This window comes from Phytophthora ramorum, assembly GCF_020800215.1.
Source record: "Phytophthora ramorum isolate Pr-102 chromosome Unknown Phyram_PR-102_s0009, whole genome shotgun sequence".
NCBI classification, from domain to species: Eukaryota; Oomycota; class Peronosporomycetes; order Peronosporales; family Peronosporaceae; genus Phytophthora; species Phytophthora ramorum.
The window spans coordinates 141,379-161,799 of NW_027150655.1; the positions used below are offsets into that span (position 1 = coordinate 141,379).

Sequence of the window (20,421 nt, forward strand, 5' to 3'; positions counted from 1 at the left end):
AGCCACAGCACTCTTCACCATTCAAAACTTTTGTTGACAGACTTACACCGTCGTATTTCTCTCTGAAATCACTTGAGGGAAGGACGGGCGGTTCAGCGGGTTGGAATACGCCTCACGCTCTTCGTCCGGTGAACGCTCAGAATCGATGAAGCTGTCCGTCACACGATCCAAACTTTCGTTACGGGGGAGTTTGCCGTGTCTGTCATTATCATCCGTATCCAGGAAGCTTCGCGAGGCAAACGATAGGCCCCGATCAAATGTTCCATCAAGCATCGTCCCTCGTCCGTTTGATGCACAAGATGATACGCTAGCAGCGGCAGAATCACTCAGCATCGTGCCTCCGCGCGGGTTGCTACTAGACAACCAACTAAGGCTGGTGTCATCGCTCAAAAATGTAGTACCACGCTCAGACCACCAGAAGCTTGCACTTCCGTCATCGCTCAACTGCGTCGGGTTGCCTTCCTCACTACTAGTAGACATTGACGTCACTGAAGCCGACGATGCTGGTAACAACATTGAACCGGTAGTAGAACTTGCCGCACGAACCAAAAGAGAGCGATGTCTTTCATCGCCCTTCTTCTTGTGTTTTTTTGATGCTGAAGTCATTCCGGGGTACAGGCCAGTTTCCTGGAAAATGGTCTGTTTTTCGCGTTCGATACTGAGCCGAGCCTCAACCACGGCTTCTGCCACGTGCTTATCAATGAACATCTTCGCTGCAGCGGCCTTCAAATCCTCCAGCAGTTGATGATCACTTTGGCCAGATCCCCCAGCCTCCAGGGTTGAAGCGTCCAGGTCGTCTCTGCTGCTACTCACGCTGCTTCCGCTAGCAGTACGTCTGTGCTTTTTAGCATTTTGTAGCTGGGCGTGGGCATCCGACAGCAACTTTTTCTGACCAATTCGTTTAGCAAGCCAGTCCTGCGCTTCGCTCCGCGCTTCCTGTGCAACAAGCGTCAGAGTTGCTCGCTCTTCGTCTTGAAGATATTCGAGCGTCGGCGGCGACAACGTTGGAGGACGAGGAAGAGCTCGAAGGTACTGAGCCGTTTCCAGCGGTACTGACTCCAAAGGTGGGCGTGGTACAGTTATCCGAAGCGGGGGCGGCACTCGAGCATCTGCTAGTTGTGTAGGCACATCCACGGGCGACAGATATTCCACTGACGACGACTTAAATGGCAATCGTTCACCACTCGTGGATGCTGCATGTGGATGCAACGGAGGGGGCCGCTGTTGCTGCCGATTCTCCACACCAAACGAAGGACCAACATTTAAATCAATATTAGCTGCCTGACGGATTCCAGATCCAACGTCGACATCAACCCCACTTCGCTCTCTCCTCCAAATGTCCATCAACCGTGATCGTGCATCTTGAGGACTAACCCCCCACTGATCAACCACATCTGATTGGGCCGAATGTTCGAGCTCCGGGTCGTCCAGCAAGCACGCAAGTAATTCAGGATCACGTACGTTGAAGTGAAGCGCAAGTTGCAAGATCCCAACACGAGCACGCGGCATCAATGCTCTTGTTCGTGCTCCACCCCGCACCAGCGCGCGAAACGCTGTGGCATTTTCCGCCTCCAAAGCCAGCATCAAAGGATTTTGCGGACACGAAGCTACCAACGTCATGACACTAAGTCGACCACCGCTTTTTGAAAAAAACTCGTCTGGCGCGTGGTCTCCTTCCTCGTCTTTATAGTTGTTACCCTCAGTCCAGAGGTTTAAATCTTGACCATATCGCAGGAACAGCTCAATGAAAGTATCATCACACTCTTCACGCAGCGCTACGTGAAGAGGAGCTAGCCCAGCATTGTTCCAGTTTCCTGCGTCAACATGTTCTTGAAGGAGAAGTTCCGCAACGAGACGCATAGCAGCACTATGAGGCCATGCACTAGCCAGGTGAAGCGCTGAATCGCCTAGCAGGGTCGTCATCTCCAATTGTTTGGCACACACTGGGCCCACCGCGGGACTGCGTAGTTGAAGCTCGCGCGACGAATACAGCAACAGCAAAGCATTTTCAGCCGCTCCTGCCGCCAGTGCAGCATGCAATGGTGTCTCTGCACGAGAGCCCATTGGACACACAAGCACCTGAGCAGCCACGCTAGCCTCAGCACTCAATAAGAACGTCAAGAACAACCTGAGCAATTTTGAAGTTGAACAGCCGCCTGAGGCTGCTACGTGCAACGGTGAGCCCGATGTCAACTCGTCGTCTTTAAAAACCTTGGGAGGGGACGACTTCGTTGGAGTTGCAGTTGTTGGTAGATGAACCACCAGAGGTAGCGTCGACAGAGAAACAGACATGGGCCTTGAGCCACCACCTACAACTTCGGCAACTGATCCCTTCCCGCTGAGCTGGAGAAATCTCACCACGATAAATTGAATTCCTCGGAGCAGGAAGCTGCACGCATCTTCATCTTCATATGTGGGTGATGCACCAGTTGCTGGATCATGTCCATCACGGCGAGAACTTTCTCTCTTTAACCGATCCCAGTCCCCATCACTTCGAGATTTTGAGCGATCTCGTGTCCAGGTAGACGGGATCGAGTTTGAGCTTGATGATCGAATCTTTTTTTTGCCAGTAGACTTTCTATCCGAGTCCACATCAGCGCTGGCACCAGAACTAGATCCTAGCCAAGAGCTAATCTGGACCAGCAAAGGGAGCAATCGCGCAGGGTGTCTCTGACGCTGGCTGTCTTTGTCTTGGCTAATGCAATCAAGCAAAAGAGCTGCTAACTCGAGTTGCCCGGCTTGAAAGGCCAACATTGCCACAGGTCGTCCTGTTTCACCGTCCACCCACCACTGTTTGTTTACAGCTTGGTTTTGCTTCTTTTGATGCTGCTCAACGAGAGCTGCAGCTAGTGCGTATAGGCCGTAGCGAACAGCAAGCGCCAGCGATGACGCGCCGCGGACATCCACAGCATAAATATCAGCTTTATGGGCAATAAGAGCCGCTGCAGCAAGCTCCATTCCTGTCTTGATGGCAACATGGAGAGCACTGTCTTCATCACCGATAACTCCCTTTTCTTCGACGGCTTCTTCGTTTTGAGTTTCCCGCTTTTCGATGAATGCTTGGCCCCATTGGCAACCTGACCCAGAAGGAGAAGCACCGGAAGCGAGCAATAGCGCCACGACTTCTTGTTGACCACCCTTCAGCGCTAACGACAGCGGAGTATCGTTGCTTCCTCGACGGCCTGCTCGACCATCAAGTCCTCCAGTGGGCGATGAATGACGGTAGACTTGGATTAACCGCGCGACAAGAGCTACGGGGGCCCGCAGCTGAATTGCAAGATGCAGCGCGGTATTTCCAAGTGCATCGTAAGATCGCGGGTCCACAGCACCACTCGCCACTAAAGCATCAACAACATGCCATTGCCGTGCAGCGAGTGCTAAATGCACTACCGGCTCGCCACGCGCATCGCATTGGTGCACCGCCTGAGCATTGGTTGAGAGTGCTGCTTCCACAAGCAGTAGTGCCACAGGCTCTTTCCCCGATTTAATGGCTATGTGAAGCGCCGTGTCACCTGCTGCGTTGACATGATCCAGACAGGTCACCAATTGTCGGCTAGATGTCCTGCCTTGGCTTCCGGAAGTACTACCGGCTCCCGTGACAACGAGTAGCTGTTTCACGCCATCGAGGTCACCCAGCCAGCAGAAATACATGAGCAGGTTCCACCGAGCTCCATCATCTGCCTGAACTTCACAACACGGAAAGGCAGCACTTTCATCGCCATCGCTATCGACTTGGTCGAGAAGGAGGAGTCTTTTGCGCAATCGTCGCCTCTGGTGATGTTCTTCGCTTTTCTCCTTTTTATCACTGCCAGACGACGATGGCGATGAAAACACCACTTGGGTCGCATAGTCCCAATACAAGAGGCTGCGCGGATCTGCACCGGCACTCAGTAGTAGTGCAATCGTACTTTCAAAACTGGGCACACGAGGGTCTTGCAGAAACGCGAGCTGCAAGGCAGTCACCATTCCTCGCGGCGGTTGCTTCACCTGACTTCGTCTTCGTGACGCATCTTTTGAGTCTTTTGATTGCGATATCCGAGGAATGCGCACGCGCACGTTCACTATGGCACCCGCCGTGATGTATCGACGTACTTTGGTCATCGAAGGTAGGCGATCGCGTCGTGAAAGCTCCAGATAAAGAGCGAAAGTAGCGATGTGATCTCGGATCGAGACGAGCGTGTCGGATGCCTCACCACCGCCGAGCACAAGTGTCTTGATGTCTTGGCTAGCCGCTGTAGATGGGTTGCTGTGGCTGTTAGACGCCTGTGTAAGCGTCGTCTGGAACTTGAGCGTCAAAGCAGGTTTTCGGGTTGACGCCGACTCGCCATCACTCACGTGCTCCAGTTTCAGTGACACCAGATCTTGCAGCTCATACGTCTTGGTGTTGGCTGCTGCTGCACCTGCATTCGCCTGAGAGGAAGCAGAAGTAGATCCATCACCCGCACGACTGCTAGCAGCAGCAGCAGAGCTACTTGAGCTAGAATTGGACGAGTGGCCGTGGCGGAACGACCTGGAAGTCAAGCTGCGCTTGTGCATCTCCAGCACGCCCCAGCGCAACAGCAAGTGTCTCGCCCGCCAGCGTCCCAGCCAACTCTTGGACTTCTTGAGTATCTCAGCCTGGAACTCCCGCAGCACCGGAACGGGTGTCGCGTCGTCCGACGCATTGTCCGACACGCTGCTTGGTCCTGGTGCAAAAGGCGCGACGCTGCGTCGACGCTCCGGCTTGGGCTCGACGCACGGCTCGAGCGGGAATGGGTCCTTGGCCACGAGTCTCGTGCTGCCGTATTGGCGCAGCAGCACACGCTTCAAGATGTCGAACGTGACGCTCACGAGCTCCTCGTCTTGCTCTGCGCGCTCCTTTCCTGCCTCTTTCTTGACCAGTGCCGCACAAAGCGCCGAGAAGGCCGTAGGCTGCTGCACGTACTGCGGGAAGTAGCCGCTGAGGAAGGCGCGCAGGTCGGGGCGTCGCCATTTGGTCTCCCCCCGGCTGCTGCTGCTGCTACTGTGGGCGAGGGCCGCGGCCTCATACGGCCGACGCAGCGCCTCTAAGAAGGCATCTTGGAAGGAGCGCGAGGCTTGGCGCGCAAGCTCCTCGCGGGCCTGCAGTAGCTGCGCGTGCGCTGTCGCGAGCGCCTGGTCGAGCGCCGCCATGGGGAAGCTACAAGGTCATGCCGATTGAAGGACTATTCAGCGTCGCATTCCGGTCCAAATATAGACGGGGACCAAATGGTGAGGGAGCAAATCGGTATTTGTGTATCATACTGAAAGTAAGATGCATGACCAGTTAGGGCTAGGTCCCCGGGACCGGTCCGACGAACCGTTCATCCGATGGCCCGCGGGCGCAGCACCAGCCATTCGCCTCCAGCCGCCTGCATTGTGGTCTAGCAACGTGGGCACCTCCATTTCGCCTTTAAGAAAAAACTAAAGACAACCATGGCTGTCGGTGAGTGTCCGTTTAAGGAGGCCAATGTGCGCGATCGTCTCGTCGCTCCCCCCGCCCCCCACTCCCCAGCGAAACAGCAACAAACAGAGCAGGCAGAAGCGAGAAAAGAATCCAGGAACCGAATGAAAAAGGAGGCCAAGCGCTGAAAAGCGCCTTCAGACACAGCTACGACGTATCGTAGCAGGGAATTCGGACCAGTGGGAAAAGGGATCGGAGGCGACGGGATGCATCTGCTCGACTTGAAGCGCCCGACAGAATTACAGAGCCACAGATCTCTAACTGGTGATCATGTCCTCTATGACTACAGGAAAGAACAAACGCCTGACTAAGGGCAAGAAGGGCGGCAAGAAGAAAGTGTACGTTGAGCTCTTAATCCCCCAGCAGAGAAGCGCAAACATAATCCTAATAATATTGTGACTGTATGATCGCAGCGTCGACCCGTTCGCCCGTAAGGACTGGTACGATGTGAAGGCCCCCGCCATCTTCTCGGAGCGCAACTGTGGCAAGACCCTGGTGAACCGCACGTCGGGCACCAAGATCGCGTCGGAGGGACTCCGCGGCCGTGTTTTCGAGGTGTGCCTCGCTGACCTCAACAAGGACGAGGACCAGGCTTTCCGCAAGATCCGCCTTTGTGCTGAGGAAATCCAGGGCAACCAGATTGTCACGGGCTTCCACGGCATGGACTTCACCCGCGACAAGCTGTGCTCGCTCATCCGCAAGTGGCAGACGCTGATCGAGGCCTTTGTGGACGTCAAGACCACGGACGGCTACCTGGTGCGTCTCTTCTGCATTGCCTTCACTAAGAAGCGCCCGAACCAGATCAAGAAGACCACGTACGCCAAGACGGCTCAGATCCGCGCTATCCGCAAGAAGATGACGTCGATCATGACCGAGGAGGCCAGCAAGTGCGACATCAAGGACCTGTTCCTCAAGTTCGTGCCCGAGATCATCGGCAAGGAGATCGAGAAGGCCACGCAGGGCATCTACCCGCTCCAGAACGTGTACATCCGCAAGTGCAAGATCCTCAAGAAGCCCAAGTTCGACCTGGTGCGTCTGATGGAGCTCCACGAAGGCGGTGCCGAGGAGAAGGGTGCCAAGGTCGCTCGCGAGGAGGACCAGCTGGTGGAGTCGATGGCCGGCTCTGGCGGCCGCCTCTAATCGTGTTCACTAGCTTGATAGCTCGGTGACACAGTTGGGCATGGTTTTTGTTGTCGACGAAGAAGGAATAAAGCTCGAGCGTGGCGCTCAAGCGAGTACTTGTTTCTAAGACGATGGAGAATAAAGGCGAAATTCTAATCCAATTGGTGTTCCACGGCAGACAAACTTCCCCACTCACCAAATGTATTCTGAAACTGTGTTTTTGTTGTCCTTTTAGCTATAGTAATTGAACAGCCTCGCGAACACCTCCCGCTGCGGAGCAATAGTTGTCATGCATGTATTATTACGTGTAGCAATAGCTGTTCCCCTCGTTGTCTCTATCATGCGCGTGGTGCTGGCAGCAACATGCGATGGTCTCCATGGTGTCGGTGCGATTTGGTTGCATCTTAAAATGCTGTATCATGGTTTCAATAAACCCGCCATACCGCATGTAGACGGTTGGTCGACCAAACTCAATTAGAAGACGATGGCGGCGCGCGTGACCAAGCTCTTCCTGCAGAACTGCGCCTCAAACAAGGTGGACGCCAGTAAGACAGGCAAGCGTTCAGCGAGCAAGGTCAAGGCGGGTGAGAACAAGCCCAGTCTGTCCAAGAAGGCACGGAGGAAGCTGCGCCAGAACAGCAAGAAGGTGTCGAACAAGGCGCGAGTGCTGGAAGTGGCGCGCCGTGAGCTGGAGCAAGCCGACCGCACGACAGAAAACCTCCGCAAGCTTAAGAGCAAGACGTCCACCAAGACGCAGCGTCTCATGGCCAAGGTACGCCTCCCGACTGGCTGCCCGCAGATTTGCCTTGTATTCTAACTCTCGGCCTCGTTCTCTTTTGCGATTGCTGCATGTTCATAGGCTCTTGCCCAACGGACGGCTGCGTTCCGGTAACTTTTGTAGACTTTCCTTCTGAGACTGCAGCTTCTTCGGTGGGGCCCTCGAGGCGATGCGGTCGATCGTAAAGTTAACGCTGAGAGCAGTGGTGTAGGATAAGAGCAGCCCACGCCTTTAGAAGACCTGGTCAGCTGGGCCATTGGGATGAAAATCACTGCAGCTTTCAATACCGCACGTGCACCTCCGATCTCTCTCTCTCCATCTCCTGCCCTCCGAGTACGTTCATTTTGCCGAGGTTTAAGCCTGTTTCACCTTCGTAATCTGACCAGGAAAGTGTTGTGGCGTCGGCAAACAGCACTACCGACTTCGTTATCCTTGTTATAGGTTGCTAGAGTCGCTGCCTTCTTACTCGTCGTGCTTGGTGACTGCAGAAGGCTTCATGCCGCTCTGGTGCACGTTCACCTTGACCGTGTCCAGGTCCTTGAAGTCATCCTGTAGCCCAGCACCAAGGCGACAGCAGCAGCACAGACAAACGTTAGAGATTCTTCGGAATGCAAGCGAGTCTGGGTTTGGTGGCCAGCCTCCAGCGTACCCGGTTCATCTGGTAGAAGGTGTAGCCGAAGACGGAGGCTGCGAAGGTTCCGAGGCTGCCGCCCAGGATGAAGTTTTTGGCGCGCACTGATAGAGTCATGACTGCGGACTGCAGGAGTTCTGTTGAGCAGCAGGAGGGGATGCGTGTCTTTTTGTTGGCCTCACACTCTTTATCCGGCACTTTTATCCGGACCTTTGGTGTTTCACACACAGTCAACTTGGAGGGTTTCAGTATGGGGATTCGATATTAACTACTTATATAGACCCAATTGTGGACTTTCTGGAAGTCTGACATAGTGTACTATTTGCCGGTTATTACCAGCACTGTACGTTTCATGTAGCCTTGTCGGCGAGGCCTCGTACACGTCCTTCTCAATAAGCGCACTTTGTCTTCCTGTATATATACCCCGTCATATCTGTTTCCTGATACTAAATCTAAACACTCGTTCGCTTGCACCAATCTCGAATCCCTTTAAAATCGCTTCAATGCCAACTGTGCCGTTATTGAGAAGGACATCTGTACGCTCAGCGTGAACTTCAAGCGGCCAATTGTGTCCCCATACTCAAGCCCAGTCAGTTTCTAGTGTCGGAGCCATTTGGCAGCTCCGCCGCCGCTGCAAGCTGCGGCATCAAGCTCGTTACTGGTGATTGCAGATGTCCCTTCGCGCCACGCTACTGCAAGTCGGCAGGTTGTGGGGACTGTGATCTCCAGCAGCAGCAAGGGCGAAGTAATCGACATTGAGCCCGAAGCTCAAGCAATCGTCGAGGAGCTACTGGCCGGAGTGATCGAAGCCGAAAATGATGAGCTGGCGGCCGATGTCGCGAGCATTATCACCACAGGAAATGAAGCCGATATGAGTGGTGGCTGCTGTGATCAAGTACAAAGGTGGCAGTGAACTTCGTCTCGGAGGCGCCTCAACTATCATGGACGGCTCCATGTACACGACTCGATGGGACGAATTGCAGGTGGAACTGGTACCAATAGCAGCGCGATGTCTTCTTCGTCTGTTGATTTCACTGCAGTGCCGCTGATCGCTCGTTTGGTGACTGGCTTCGAACAAAAAGTAGAGGTGGTAAATGATGGCCTGGTCACATCGCTGTTCATTGCGACGTTACCACTGGTACGTCACTTGAGCAAGATCAGCCACCAGAGTCACGAGATTTCGAGGCCGCAGCACAATCTCTGTCCCAGTTAAGTTGGTGGCTGTTCCAGGAGGTCCTGGAAAGCTTTAGCAGCGTTGAAGCCTCACTCACATCCAAAACTGAGCTGTGCATGGCCAATGCAGTGCAGCACAACCTTTCGTCAAGGAGTTGGGAGTACAACCAGCAAGGTATTGGTTCGCTTTTCCAGTTGCTACTGCAGCGTTTCCGCAGAACTGGACACAACTGATGGAGGAGCGAGGTGACTTGGGTATATTATGGCTGTGTCATCCAACTGACCATGCTTGGTTCTACCGTGGTGATGATTTTCGTGTATGAGTGGGAACGAGCTCTGCATTTGTTGCCAACTCCAGTACAGTATTTGATGGCCCAACTCGTCGGTCGCCGCACTTCCCCCCGATCTTTTGGATTCGTTCGTTTCGACGAGCTGCTCGGCAAATGCAGTCTCAAATCCTCCACCAGGTTCGAGTCCAGATCTGCGCACTGCCAAACCCACGCCAAACAATAACGGAGCCACGTTTGCAGCCACCTGAGAAAAACTCGTTTGGTCCACGAGGAGGCTGAGGAAATGAAACTAATCAAGTTTGTTGTGGGAGCACAGCAGCAGTCACATCATCGTGAACCAGCGGCACCATACGCTCGCGTTTCCGGCCGCAAAGGCAAAGTGGCCCCTGGTACAGTGACCGATTTGATTTTTTGCCAGTACGGTCTTAGCAGCATCCAAGGCGACGTCTTCTTCGTCGAGATCCAGTGTATCAGGATTTAATCCAAGGAATCAGTACCGCTGAGGACCGAGCCGTATTGAGTAGCTCCGTTGTGGTGGGTGACCAATTCGCGCCTCAGTTTTCCTCAAAACTCCGAAAGCGAGCTGCAAGTCCTCGTCGAACTCCCGTCGAAAGGTACATGCAGATACAACTATACCATTTTCGAGGCTGATCGCCTTTCCTGGTTAATTGGCGTAATTTGGTACTGCAGGGCTAGCTTTAGACATACTCATTGTGCTCTTGGCAGCATGACAACAGCGCGGCGGTGTTGCAGTCGAGTTTCCAGCGGCCGAGGAGTTAGCACTGGTAGCAACTGCGGCTATTATAAATGATGCAAACCTCTTCAGCCAAAGATAGCCTGGCGGACACGGTGAGCCATCATGTCTCTTCTTGAAGCGGGAAGCGGTGTAGTGCGACAAGATGCCATCGTCTTTAGCGTCCGCAAAAGCAGATCGCGAGCGCATCACAAGTGCCGGCCATCATGGCCACCACGGCCGCCATGTGGCTTGTGGCTACAGTAATTCCCGGACAGCAATAGGTGACCTTCGTGTAGCCATTCCGATTTGGGTCCGTAATCAGAGTATTTTTGGGGACCAAGCGCACCTCGTTGTTTCGGTACCCCGTCATATCGGATTATCAAGAGGAAAATAATATCAGTTTAAAATACCGAACCAAGCGTGCACCACCTCTAATCCCTCTGAAATCGCTTCAGCAAGTCCTCTAAGCCTACCGGTCTATTCCACAAAACGGAGGCAGCCATTCCTGCACAAACGGTCGGCACACCAGTCTATTCTCGCCCTCACCTCCCCGCGCGAGCTCCACTCCCTGGGCAACAGTTTCCCCATAGCCGTCGCAGCGAGATGACGTCGTACCTGCCGTTCGTGCAGTCGAGTCTGTCCCGCACCAAGCGGAAAATGTCGGGCCCCGTGGGCTCTTGGGGTCCGCTGGACGAGAAGACCCCCGCATCGTATCCCGACGTGCACGGCAGCTCCGTGGCCGTGGGAGGGGGACGCAGCCCCAGCCACTGGTGCGACTCGGTGAACTACCGCGAGGTGGCGGGCTTCATTCTCTTCGCGGTGTACATGGTGGCCGACGTGGGCCTCGGCGTCATGGTCTGGGTCACCTTCTTCAAGTTCCTCGTCGAGTCCGACCAGCACCGCTCGCGCGCCACGTGGGGAGGCATCTGGCTGCTCTTCGCCGGCACCTTCTTCTACGTGCGGCGCCTTGTGCGCTCGCGAGTCGACGTGCACCTGCGCGGCATGATGGACCATGCTGAGATCTTCGTGGCCATGTCGCTCGTCATGGTCTTCTCGGTCAACATCGCCTTCTACCTACACGTGCCCGCCGTGACGCCACTCAAGGACTTGGGCTTCATGCTCATCCCGGAGCAGGGCCTCCACTCGGCGTGGCGGCCCGTGAGCGACATCTTGACGGCCGGCGTGCCCGTCACGTTCCTGCTGCAGACCATGGTCATGACCCGCCCGAACCGCTGCCGCATCGTGTCGTCCTTCTTCCGGATCGCGACGATCTGCTACTTCCTGCGCATGCTGAGCGTGTCCGTGACGTCGCTCCCGGGCCCTGCGCCGCACTGCCGCGCCGGCAGCCCAGACTACTTCCCGCCCAAGACGTGGATCGACATCGTCACGCGCGTCGGACCTATCTACGGCAACTACAACTCGTGCGGCGACCTCATCTTCTCGGGCCACATGGCGTACACAAACTCGGCCGTACTGCTGTACTTGCGCACGCTAGACCGCAACTTTGCGGGGCGCACTGCCTCGAAAATTCGCTGGGCGTGCGGCATGGCGTATCTTGCGACTCTGGCAGCGTTATGCATCGCCGGACGCAAGCACTACACAGTGGACGTCGTACTGGGGCTGATCATCTCGGCGCTGGTGTTCTTCCATTTTGAGCACAGCTGGACGCCGCTGTGCTTCCAGGTACCCCACGGACTGCTCCCGCTGGCCGACCTGCAGCGGATGTATGGCTCGCAGTGGCGAAAGCGCTTCAGCATGGACGTGACGGACGAGGCGCTGAACGAGCTGGACGATGCCGAGGCGGGCGAGGAGTCCCGACGACTGCTCAAGACGAACGCTTCGAGTTATAATCAGGTGCAGCTCATCTGCTGAGCGTCGTCCACCTTGCTCTGCCTCGAGAGGGCCCCTCGAACGTGCTTCCTCGAAGGTCAGGGCGAGATGGAGCCAAGTGGGTTTGTATGGATTGGCTTTTGCCTGGGTAGGTAGATTAATACGCAACCGCCGATTTTGTTTCTCTGATGCCGCTTCTTCCTCCTGCACGAAGGTCTATCACCTCGGCGGATACCACGAGACAAATACATGTACATGCACTTTTTGAATGCGACTGCGCAAGGTGCCGTGCGCTTCCGCTAGCGAGGCTGGCACAAAGAGACTCCATACATGTACACCGCAGCTTTGTCCAACTATAGTAATGCGACTGCAATCCCCACAAGCGCCTCGAGCTCGGGTAGCAGCTTCTTGTGCAATCATGAACACATCGGAGCGCGACAATCAGGTATTGCACCGCCATTTTCAAGCCGAAACGGATAGAAACACGAATGACCTGTCATAATCTATCTCCGCGTATTTTACGGTCGCTAGCTTAGGTTGATGACATCAAAAACCCTTCTATATTATATTCGTACCGTATTAACCGGCCTTCTTCCGTGATTTTCTCGCGGTGCTATGTTGAACTCGGCTCACAACCGAAAGTACCAAGAGAAGCTCAAGCGTCACCAGCTCGAGATCTGCCCCACTCTGCCACCGCTTATGACAACAACCGCCAAGCCCAAGGCCAAGTTCTCCAGTCGCAACCTCAGCGCCGTCTTCAAGGCGCCGCTGCGGTCGAAGCCTCTGCCCGACCATGCCGCCGGCCCGCTGCAGCGCCCCAACAGCCGCATGCTCGTGCTCGGGCGAGCGGCCGCGGCGCCCCCCGCGCCCATCAACACGCCCAGTCTGAAGCGAGAGAGCCAAGTGCACGACGCGCACGTGAGTCTCGTGCCAGCGGGCTCCAACTGGGCTGAGAACGCTCATAAGCAGCAAAACCCCGAGGATAGCGAGACGTCCGAGTCTGCGCCGATTTCTGCTGAAGTGGAGGCACCCGCAGCAGTGTCCGAGCAGGTCTGGACCCCTGAGAGTGTGGCTGAACATCTCCATACTGCAAGTGCGGCTGCTCGTCCCAAGGTGGCGGCTGAGAACTCCGGACGCTGGGGAGACGACGCCGTCGAGCATGATATCTTCCGGAATAACGTCCGCCGTCAGATGCAGAAGGAAAGAGAGTTCCCGGACTTGAAGGGAGCAGTGGAAGACGCACAGATGCATCACGGACAAGGGCATGCCTCTGCTGCGGACAGGTCGCATTCCATGGGTCCGCAGCAGGCGGAGCAACATCATGGAAGAGCCACGGGCCGTTGGGCCCATTTTGGCGAGCAGGAGGAGATGCATCGCCCTTTGCATGATGACCGCTGGTCTCGTGACCGATACGGTGAAGACGATCGTTGGTCACGAGGCCGCTATGGACGAGACGACGACGAGCGCTGGTCTAGGGATCGATACTCTCGAGACGAAGACGACCGCTGCTCGCGTGGCCGCTACGACGATGGATCTGGTCGAGAACGCCGACTGTACGAGTCCGACAATAGTGCGATCTCACCCGCCCCCAATGACAGCCATACTCACTTCAGTCGCAGCGATGCGCGTTTCGACATGGTGGCGTCTGGTGATCGCGACCGTGTTTTGAGCCACAGTCCGCATCGCATGGATTGGAGTAGCGGTCGATTAGGACGTCGGAGCGAGCGCTCGTCGTCGCCCGCCCCACTTCATGGTCCCGAAGGCTCTCGCTTGCATACTCCGCGGCCTCACCGTTCACTGACCCAGTCTCCAGCGTCGGCTTCCCCTTCTCCATCCCCCACGACGCCTCCGTTGGCAGCGGATGCGACGCCTGCAAGAGCGATGAACTGGCACAGCTTGACATCAGCGGATCGTGAACCTGAGCGTGCTTGGAGAGCTCAACACCGCACGGACGAGCCATCCACTCCCGTTGCCGAGACAGCCAAAAGTAACACGGATTCCTCATCCAACTCATGCGCGAGCAGTAGCCCCATTCGCTCGCAGCAAGTTCAACTCCTTAAACGCCCGAAGATGCTCTTCGATCCGAAGACTGGTGCCATGGTAAGAGCTGAAGACAAGGCTAGCTCAAGTGCAGCCAAACGACAGAGTAGTCGAAGCGGAGGGAAACCCCGAGAGGCTGCAAACACCCCTACAATACAGTTACAAAGCACTACCAAGCCAAGCAATACGCGCAAGCCAGAGGCAGAATCAAAAACAGCGTCTCCAAAAACCAACAACAGTGAGAAACCCGGATGTGAAGAGAAAGCCCCCGTTGCTGTCATCGCTGTTATCACGGTGCAGGAGGTTGGTAGCGAGACCTCGTCTTCGATCTCGTCGGGTGCGGTTCTCGCCGAGCAGGTCGCTGGTAGTGCGAAGAAGGAATGCGCGCGCGCAACAGCGAAGCGGCCCGCCCCTCGTGCAACCAAGTCCAAGCGTGATCCCCGTTCAAAGCAATCCACTATGTCCCAGACACAACAGCGCCCAAACCCACCGAATGCTGCTTCTGATACTCGTGCTGAGCGTGGCAAGCACACCGCTACTTCGACGCGAAATGACCGACGAGCGACTGGAGGCAATACACCTTCTTCAGGTCACATGGTCCAGTTTACCAGCGCGCAGAAGGTGGCCCCCACGGAAGTGGCGCTACTGAAGCAGATTGCGGAAGGCGCCAACGGCAACGTGGTGCGGATCACGGAAGAGAAAGAAGGTATCGAGGTGAGCCAGGAGGAGGATGGCTTCGAGACCGTCAAGTCACGGCGTGTTGTGCTATCTGAGAAGAAAAAACTGCGCCAACGACTGGCCTCCGGGGAGGCAGCCGCTCGAGCCGCTGCGTTCGTTGATGAGAAAAATAACCCACATGCGCCAGCATCAGAGGAGCGTGGAGCTGAGCAGAGCAAGGGGGAGGAGGTTCGAGAAACCTTTGGCACGGCGTCGAAACAGGTTGACACGCAACTTTCGTCCAAGCCGCGTGGGAAGGCTAGCAAGGACAGCAAGCAGAAGCAAGCGAAGCAGTCCAGGCCCAGAGCCAAGGAGTATAAGCAGAAGGTGGTGTCTGAGCAGCCAGTCGTGAAACCCGCTCAGTCTGAGCAGGTTGCTGGGGAGGCCCCAGCTGAGTCTCCACTGCCAAAAAAGAAATCTCAGTCTGCGAAAGCGACGACGGAGGCGAAGCGAGAACTGCAGCCCAGGAAGCAAAACACCGGTCATCCGAGCCGCAAATCAAGCGATCGGAAGGAGACTGCAGACGCTGCAGAACGAAAGAAGAAGACCGGTAAGCGACAAAGCACCGGACGGGCAAATGGCGACCCTGCCGGGTCAGCGGCTCAGGCTGTGGAGAAGGTCCCAGCTGCGAAGGCCTCGAAGGCGAGACCCAAGCAGGTCCGGAAGGTGTACGTGGTGAAGACGCCAGCGCCGACTGCAGTGCCAAATGCGACGTCCACCGCCTAGGGTAGGAGACAGGAATCATAGGTAGGGAATTTTTTTATACAGTGCTTTGCCTTCTAAGGCGGAAGTTGAAGTGCCTTTAACACGATCGGCGACCGAAAAAATGCTTCGCGCCGACGACGACAGCGCTGCTCTGGGTGCGCATTGCTTGGGCGAGGCGAGGCGAGGCTCCGGTGATCGCAGTAGCACCAAGCTAGACGGACGGTCACGATGGCGTTCGGAGTAGTACGGTCGGTGTCTTCGCTTTGTTGGGGCCGTCGCTTACTTGCAGGTATAACTTGCTGGTGGCTGCCATTTACAAGCGGGTAGGACAGCAGCAGTGATGGTGAAGGCGGAGCGCTTCTTGTCTGTCCGTGAACATGTGCATCGATTCGCCACTGTTGTTTCTGTTATTATATTGTACGCTGAAGCATATCCTGCCGGAAGTTCGAAGCGCGACGCGACGACTAGCTGAAGCGGGCGGCTGGCTGAATGCCGTGGCGATGACTGCTCGCTGCTCTTGTGCAAATTGACTGGGAGCATCCGCGGCCGCACGACTGGCGTCGCCGAGGGACCATCGGCGCGAATCAGGCTGGTGGGACCAATGGGGCAAGTTGAAGCGGTCTCCACAACAAGCCGGTACAGATTACCTTCATCATCTAGTGACGAGCGGGGCCGAGGATGGACCGCGAGAACACGCCAGAGTGGCGTCGCGTGTGTCAGCCTGCGTGTAGCCAGCACTCCGGCAGAGCGACCATCGCGGAAGCCCCGCGAACGATGGCTCAGGTTTGAATTCGCTTCGTCCCGAACAAGCGCCACGCCACTGACAGCCCCAGTCTCCCACCACCGCCATCCACAATGCAGTGCGACACCAGCAGCTCCAACGACACGCCGCGCGACGTGGCTCCGTTCCTCAAGAGCCTGCGCCGCATGCTGCAGGACGAGAGCGACGCCGTTCTCCGCTGGACACCCGACGGCCGCGCCTTCGAGATCCACGACATGCACGAGATGATGGCGCGCGTGCTGCCCAAGTACTTCAAGCACTGCAAGTACACGAGCTTCCAGCGCCAACTCAACTACTTCAGCTTCCGCAAGTGGACCAAGTCCAAGGCCGTCGTTTGCACCTTCTCCAACGACTTTTTCCTGCGCGACCAGCCCGAGCTCGCGTGGCGGATCACGCGCAAGAAGTCGCTCAGTCCGCACGCGCTGCCCAAGTACCGGCCCCGAGCGGTGGCGCAGGTTGCACCCTACTGGAAGAAGGAGCCGACCGCCGACAGCGCGTACCTGCCGCTGTCCGGCGGTCGCCTGCCCTCGATGGACGGCGACCTTATGCTCAAGCAGCAGCAGCAACCTCGACGCTACTGCAGCTTCAACATGGCAGCGCCGGTCGAATCCTACGCCAGGAGCTACGATCTCAGCAGCGGCAATGGAGCCGTGGGCCCTGAGCCGTTCGACTGGATCGACTGCCTGCTGCCGCCCGCGGACGACGCCTACATGTACATGTACCCGCCGCCAGTGGCCGTGGCGCCCTACACCATGAACCCCATGAGCTCGCGCAAGTGCTTCGCCGAGTTCGTGCCCTCGACGTCTCTGTAAGTACCTAGTCCTCTGTAGTCTGTAGCTGCGAGAGAGAGCAGGGCAGCAACCACGTCTGTAAGTAAGGCGAAAGCAATCACTTGTATCTCTACCTACATCCACAGCCTGATTATCTGCCGCACCGTCGCGGGAGAAGAGGTCACAACCCCAGCCAGGATTCATATCTCTTCGTGGCATGCACCTCATCCTGAGGCTTCCTCCTCCTCGGTGCGGAGGCCACTGGACACTCTGACGCCGCGTCTGGGTTGAAGCGAGTGCTGTCACCTGATGTGCGTCGCCGTCGCAATTAAATTTCCCATAGCTGAGCTCAGTGGCCAGCTACAACTCCCGCTGGACATCCGTCTCCCGCACGAAGGCGCTCACCAGCTCGCGATATCCTTTGGCCATGTCAGCGGTGGCGCGCGTGCTGTGCTCAAGCGAGTGCGCGATGGCCAGCAGCACACTTCGCTGGTCAGCGAGGGACGGAGGCTCCCTACCGTTGCGCGCGGATTGCTGCTCCAAGGCGCGACACCGAGCTGCCTCGTCCTGGAACATGACCGTGAGGTCCTGGAAGCCACGCGCCATGCCAGCGGCCGCCACCGCACTGTGCTCCACCGACCTCGACAGGGACCGTCCGTAGCCCTGACTCCTCTCCCCTCCGTCGAAACTCTGCGTCGTCTCACTGCCCTGTTCCCAGTCTCCACTGTCCCTGCGCTGGTCGTCATTGTCGCGCTTCCGCTTGTGCTGTGGCCTGCGCGGAGACGGAATCGAAGCTGGAGGAGCAGCTTCCGCCTCGTCGTTCTGTTGGACCTCCTCCTGCTCTGCAACTTGCTCACCAATGGGCTGCTCCTCCTGCTCCTGCTCCTTGTCCTGTACTTCATCCCCCTCCTTCACCATCTGCTGCTGCTTCTCCGCATCGCCCAGGATGAGCTGCATCTTGCTCTCGAATGCCCACGGCAGCTTCCCCTTGAACGCGTGACACTTCGGCCGCCGGCTCTTGACGTCGCGCCACCAGTCGTCTGAGAGCCCCGCGCCGTCCGCGCGGAAGCCTGGCTGCGCGCTCAACCACTTGAGCTCCGCGTACTCGCCGCGCAGGTTCTTGAACTTGACAGACACTTGGCCCTCGGTCCATGGCGTCCCCCGCGCGAAGCTCGCGTTTAGCTGGCGCGTCAGCTCCTCGCGCGCACGCTGCTTGAGCAACACGCCGCCGTTCGTCACGTTGTGCGGCTCGGCGCGCAGCGCCATGTACAGATCCAGCAGCCGCAGCGCCTCGGACTCGACGAACAGCACCATGGGTACAGATTCTGAAATGCCGAGCAAATATTCGACGGACAAGAACTGGCAGAAAACGGTACGACGCGCGTTGAAGTTGAAGCGAGATCGATTAACCACTTGTTGTAGAAGTGGAAGTTGCTGGTAGTGCGCAATGCACACGAGGCTGACAGACGAAAGGAAGTAGCGAGAGCTGCAGCAATCGGAATGACGTGTTGGTGTTTACTTCTCTGTGGGATTACGAAGGCGAGTCTGATGTCTCCGCTCGACATATACATCGGTTGGGCAAGTCACGCTGTGTAGGAATACTCGAAGCCAACCACGGCTCACTCTTTGCAGCCGCCTGCAAGTATGCACAGCACGTTGCTGGGTGCTGCTATACTGTGCACACACGCTTGATAATGACAGGAGCTCGCAGGCGAGTCTCTGCTGGCAACACACATCGAGGCAAGGCAATCTCCTTCATACTCCAGTCCAGCGCCAACGACAGCACACTAGCTCAGCAACGCCCATCTCGCCAAGGTTTGCGCTGGTCGACTGACCACCTGCGTTAGGCAACCACAAACCAGCCCCCCCAGGACAACACCAACACTGCATTTTCCTCTCCACGCAGCTGTCGCAGCCGTCCACACAAGCCGAGCCCGGGTTCTCATATCTCACTGCCCCGATATTGAGCCATTCCGCCCAATAAAGCGTAGAGTCGTTTCAAGAGACCTCAACACTCCATCGCCACGTCCCGTCTCGCTCTTCACCGCCCAAGTTGAAGCGCAGCGCGCCGTCGCCGGACGAATGGGCTGCATCCTCACCAAAGTCTGTCTGGACGAAGGCAAGGAGGCTCTTCTCTTCCCCATGCTGGTGTCCTAAACGCTAACAATCCTCTTACCCGCATCCACCTACAGACCTGCTCATGCTCGGAGACGCCCACGACGAGACGCCGCGGCAATCCCGACGCCTCTCGCGGGCCAAGACGACGCTGCTGGTGCTGGACCCGAACGACGTCTCATCGGCCGCGGGACTTTCCAAGCCGCAGCAGCAGACGGAGACGCCAGAGGCGGAGACGCAGACTCACGACCTGCTCGTGTATGGAGGAGGCGTCCCCGGACTGGCGCTGGACGCCGACAGAGTGGAGTTGCTCGAATTTACGGGCGTGCGGGACGGAGGCTACAGGTCCCTCAACGGGCGAGTCACGTGGGGCACGAGGTGCAGAGCAGGCAACGACCCGCTGCGACGACGCAAGGAGAACCAGGACAGCTTCTGCGTGTGCGACGCCCTGGGCGGAGACAGCGGCGCCACCTTCTTCTCGGTCTTTGACGGCCACGGCCCCCAGGGAGCCTTCGTGAGTCACTTTGTACGGGAGCAGTACCATCGAGCGGTTGCTGACGAGCTATCTACTGAGAACAATGGGCCGACGGGCAAGGCCAACGACGTCGTGGCGGACGCGTTCCAGCGAGCGGCGCGGACGGTCGTGGACAAACTGGAGGCCAGCGCCATTGACGTCAGTGTGAGTGGCACCACGGCCGTCGCCATGCTTGTGCGCGACAGGAACGTATTTATCGCCAACCTCGGCGACAGTCGAGCTGTCGTCGCTCGATACACCCACGAGGAGCAGCGCTACGTGCTGCAGTGCGAGACCAAAGACCACAAACCGGACGACCCCGAGGAGTGCGCGCGGATTGAACGAAACAACGGACGCGTGTTTGAGTGGGGCTCCTATCGAGTTTGGCTGCAGGACGTGGACATGCCTGGGCTAGCCATGTCTCGCTCGTTCGGCGACTCGGTTGCCAAAACGGTCGGCGTGACAGCGGAGCCCGATGTAACAACGGTCGAGAGGCTGGACTTTAGCAGCGGTGACGCCAAGAACGGGGGGCGCCCCGCCGCATTTGCGGTGCTGGCCAGCGACGGCATTTGGGAGTTCATGACGACAGATGAGTGCATCGAATTTGTGGGCGCGTGCATTATAGACTCGGGGTTGTCGCCGCAGGAGGCATGCACCGCTCTCGTCGAGGAAGCGTGCGATCGGTGGGATGCTGAAGAGGATGTGGTGGATGATATCACTGCGGCCGTTGTTTTTTTCTGAGCAAACACAACCAGAAA

General features: G+C 57.0%; 8 protein-coding genes across 8 annotated transcripts; 6 read left to right on the forward strand and 2 right to left on the reverse strand.

Annotated features, from left to right (window-relative positions):
• Positions 1-42: 42 nt before the first annotated feature.
• KRP23_9778 (Ankyrin-2) lies at positions 43-5,151 on the reverse strand (the record flags this gene model as incomplete). Its single annotated transcript, XM_067895376.1, has 1 exon — positions 43-5,151. The coding sequence occupies one exon, from the start codon at positions 5,149-5,151 to the stop codon at positions 43-45; it is 5,109 nt and encodes a 1,702-aa protein (XP_067741599.1).
• A 282-nt stretch (positions 5,152-5,433) lies between these two features.
• On the forward strand, positions 5,434-6,601 carry KRP23_9779 (40S ribosomal protein S3a; the record flags this gene model as incomplete). Its single annotated transcript, XM_067895377.1, has 3 exons — positions 5,434-5,443; positions 5,751-5,799; positions 5,875-6,601. The coding sequence occupies 3 exons, from the start codon at positions 5,434-5,436 to the stop codon at positions 6,599-6,601; spliced, it is 786 nt and encodes a 261-aa protein (XP_067741600.1).
• A 466-nt stretch (positions 6,602-7,067) lies between these two features.
• On the forward strand, positions 7,068-7,475 carry KRP23_9780 (uncharacterized protein; the record flags this gene model as incomplete). Its single annotated transcript, XM_067895378.1, has 2 exons — positions 7,068-7,355; positions 7,443-7,475. 2 exons carry the CDS (start codon positions 7,068-7,070, stop codon positions 7,473-7,475), a joined length of 321 nt encoding a protein of 106 aa, XP_067741601.1.
• A 3,319-nt stretch (positions 7,476-10,794) lies between these two features.
• Positions 10,795-12,063, forward strand: KRP23_9781 (Phosphatidylinositol:ceramide inositolphosphotransferase 2; the record flags this gene model as incomplete). The annotated part of the gene is made up of 1 exon (XM_067895379.1): positions 10,795-12,063. The coding sequence occupies one exon, from the start codon at positions 10,795-10,797 to the stop codon at positions 12,061-12,063; it is 1,269 nt and encodes a 422-aa protein (XP_067741602.1).
• Positions 12,064-12,636: 573 nt separating this feature from the next.
• KRP23_9782 (uncharacterized protein) lies at positions 12,637-15,504 on the forward strand (the record flags this gene model as incomplete). The annotated part of the gene is made up of 1 exon (XM_067895380.1): positions 12,637-15,504. The coding sequence occupies one exon, from the start codon at positions 12,637-12,639 to the stop codon at positions 15,502-15,504; it is 2,868 nt and encodes a 955-aa protein (XP_067741603.1).
• Positions 15,505-16,410: 906 nt separating this feature from the next.
• KRP23_9783 (Heat stress transcription factor A-1a) lies at positions 16,411-17,076 on the forward strand (the record flags this gene model as incomplete). Its single annotated transcript, XM_067895381.1, has 1 exon — positions 16,411-17,076. One exon carries the CDS (start codon positions 16,411-16,413, stop codon positions 17,074-17,076), a length of 666 nt encoding a protein of 221 aa, XP_067741604.1.
• A 318-nt stretch (positions 17,077-17,394) lies between these two features.
• On the reverse strand, positions 17,395-18,348 carry KRP23_9784 (uncharacterized protein; the record flags this gene model as incomplete). The annotated part of the gene is made up of 1 exon (XM_067895382.1): positions 17,395-18,348. The coding sequence occupies one exon, from the start codon at positions 18,346-18,348 to the stop codon at positions 17,395-17,397; it is 954 nt and encodes a 317-aa protein (XP_067741605.1).
• A 768-nt stretch (positions 18,349-19,116) lies between these two features.
• KRP23_9785 (putative protein phosphatase 2C 35) lies at positions 19,117-20,404 on the forward strand (the record flags this gene model as incomplete). Its single annotated transcript, XM_067895384.1, has 2 exons — positions 19,117-19,153; positions 19,227-20,404. The coding sequence occupies 2 exons, from the start codon at positions 19,117-19,119 to the stop codon at positions 20,402-20,404; spliced, it is 1,215 nt and encodes a 404-aa protein (XP_067741606.1).
• Between the last annotated feature and the right edge of the window lie 17 nt (positions 20,405-20,421).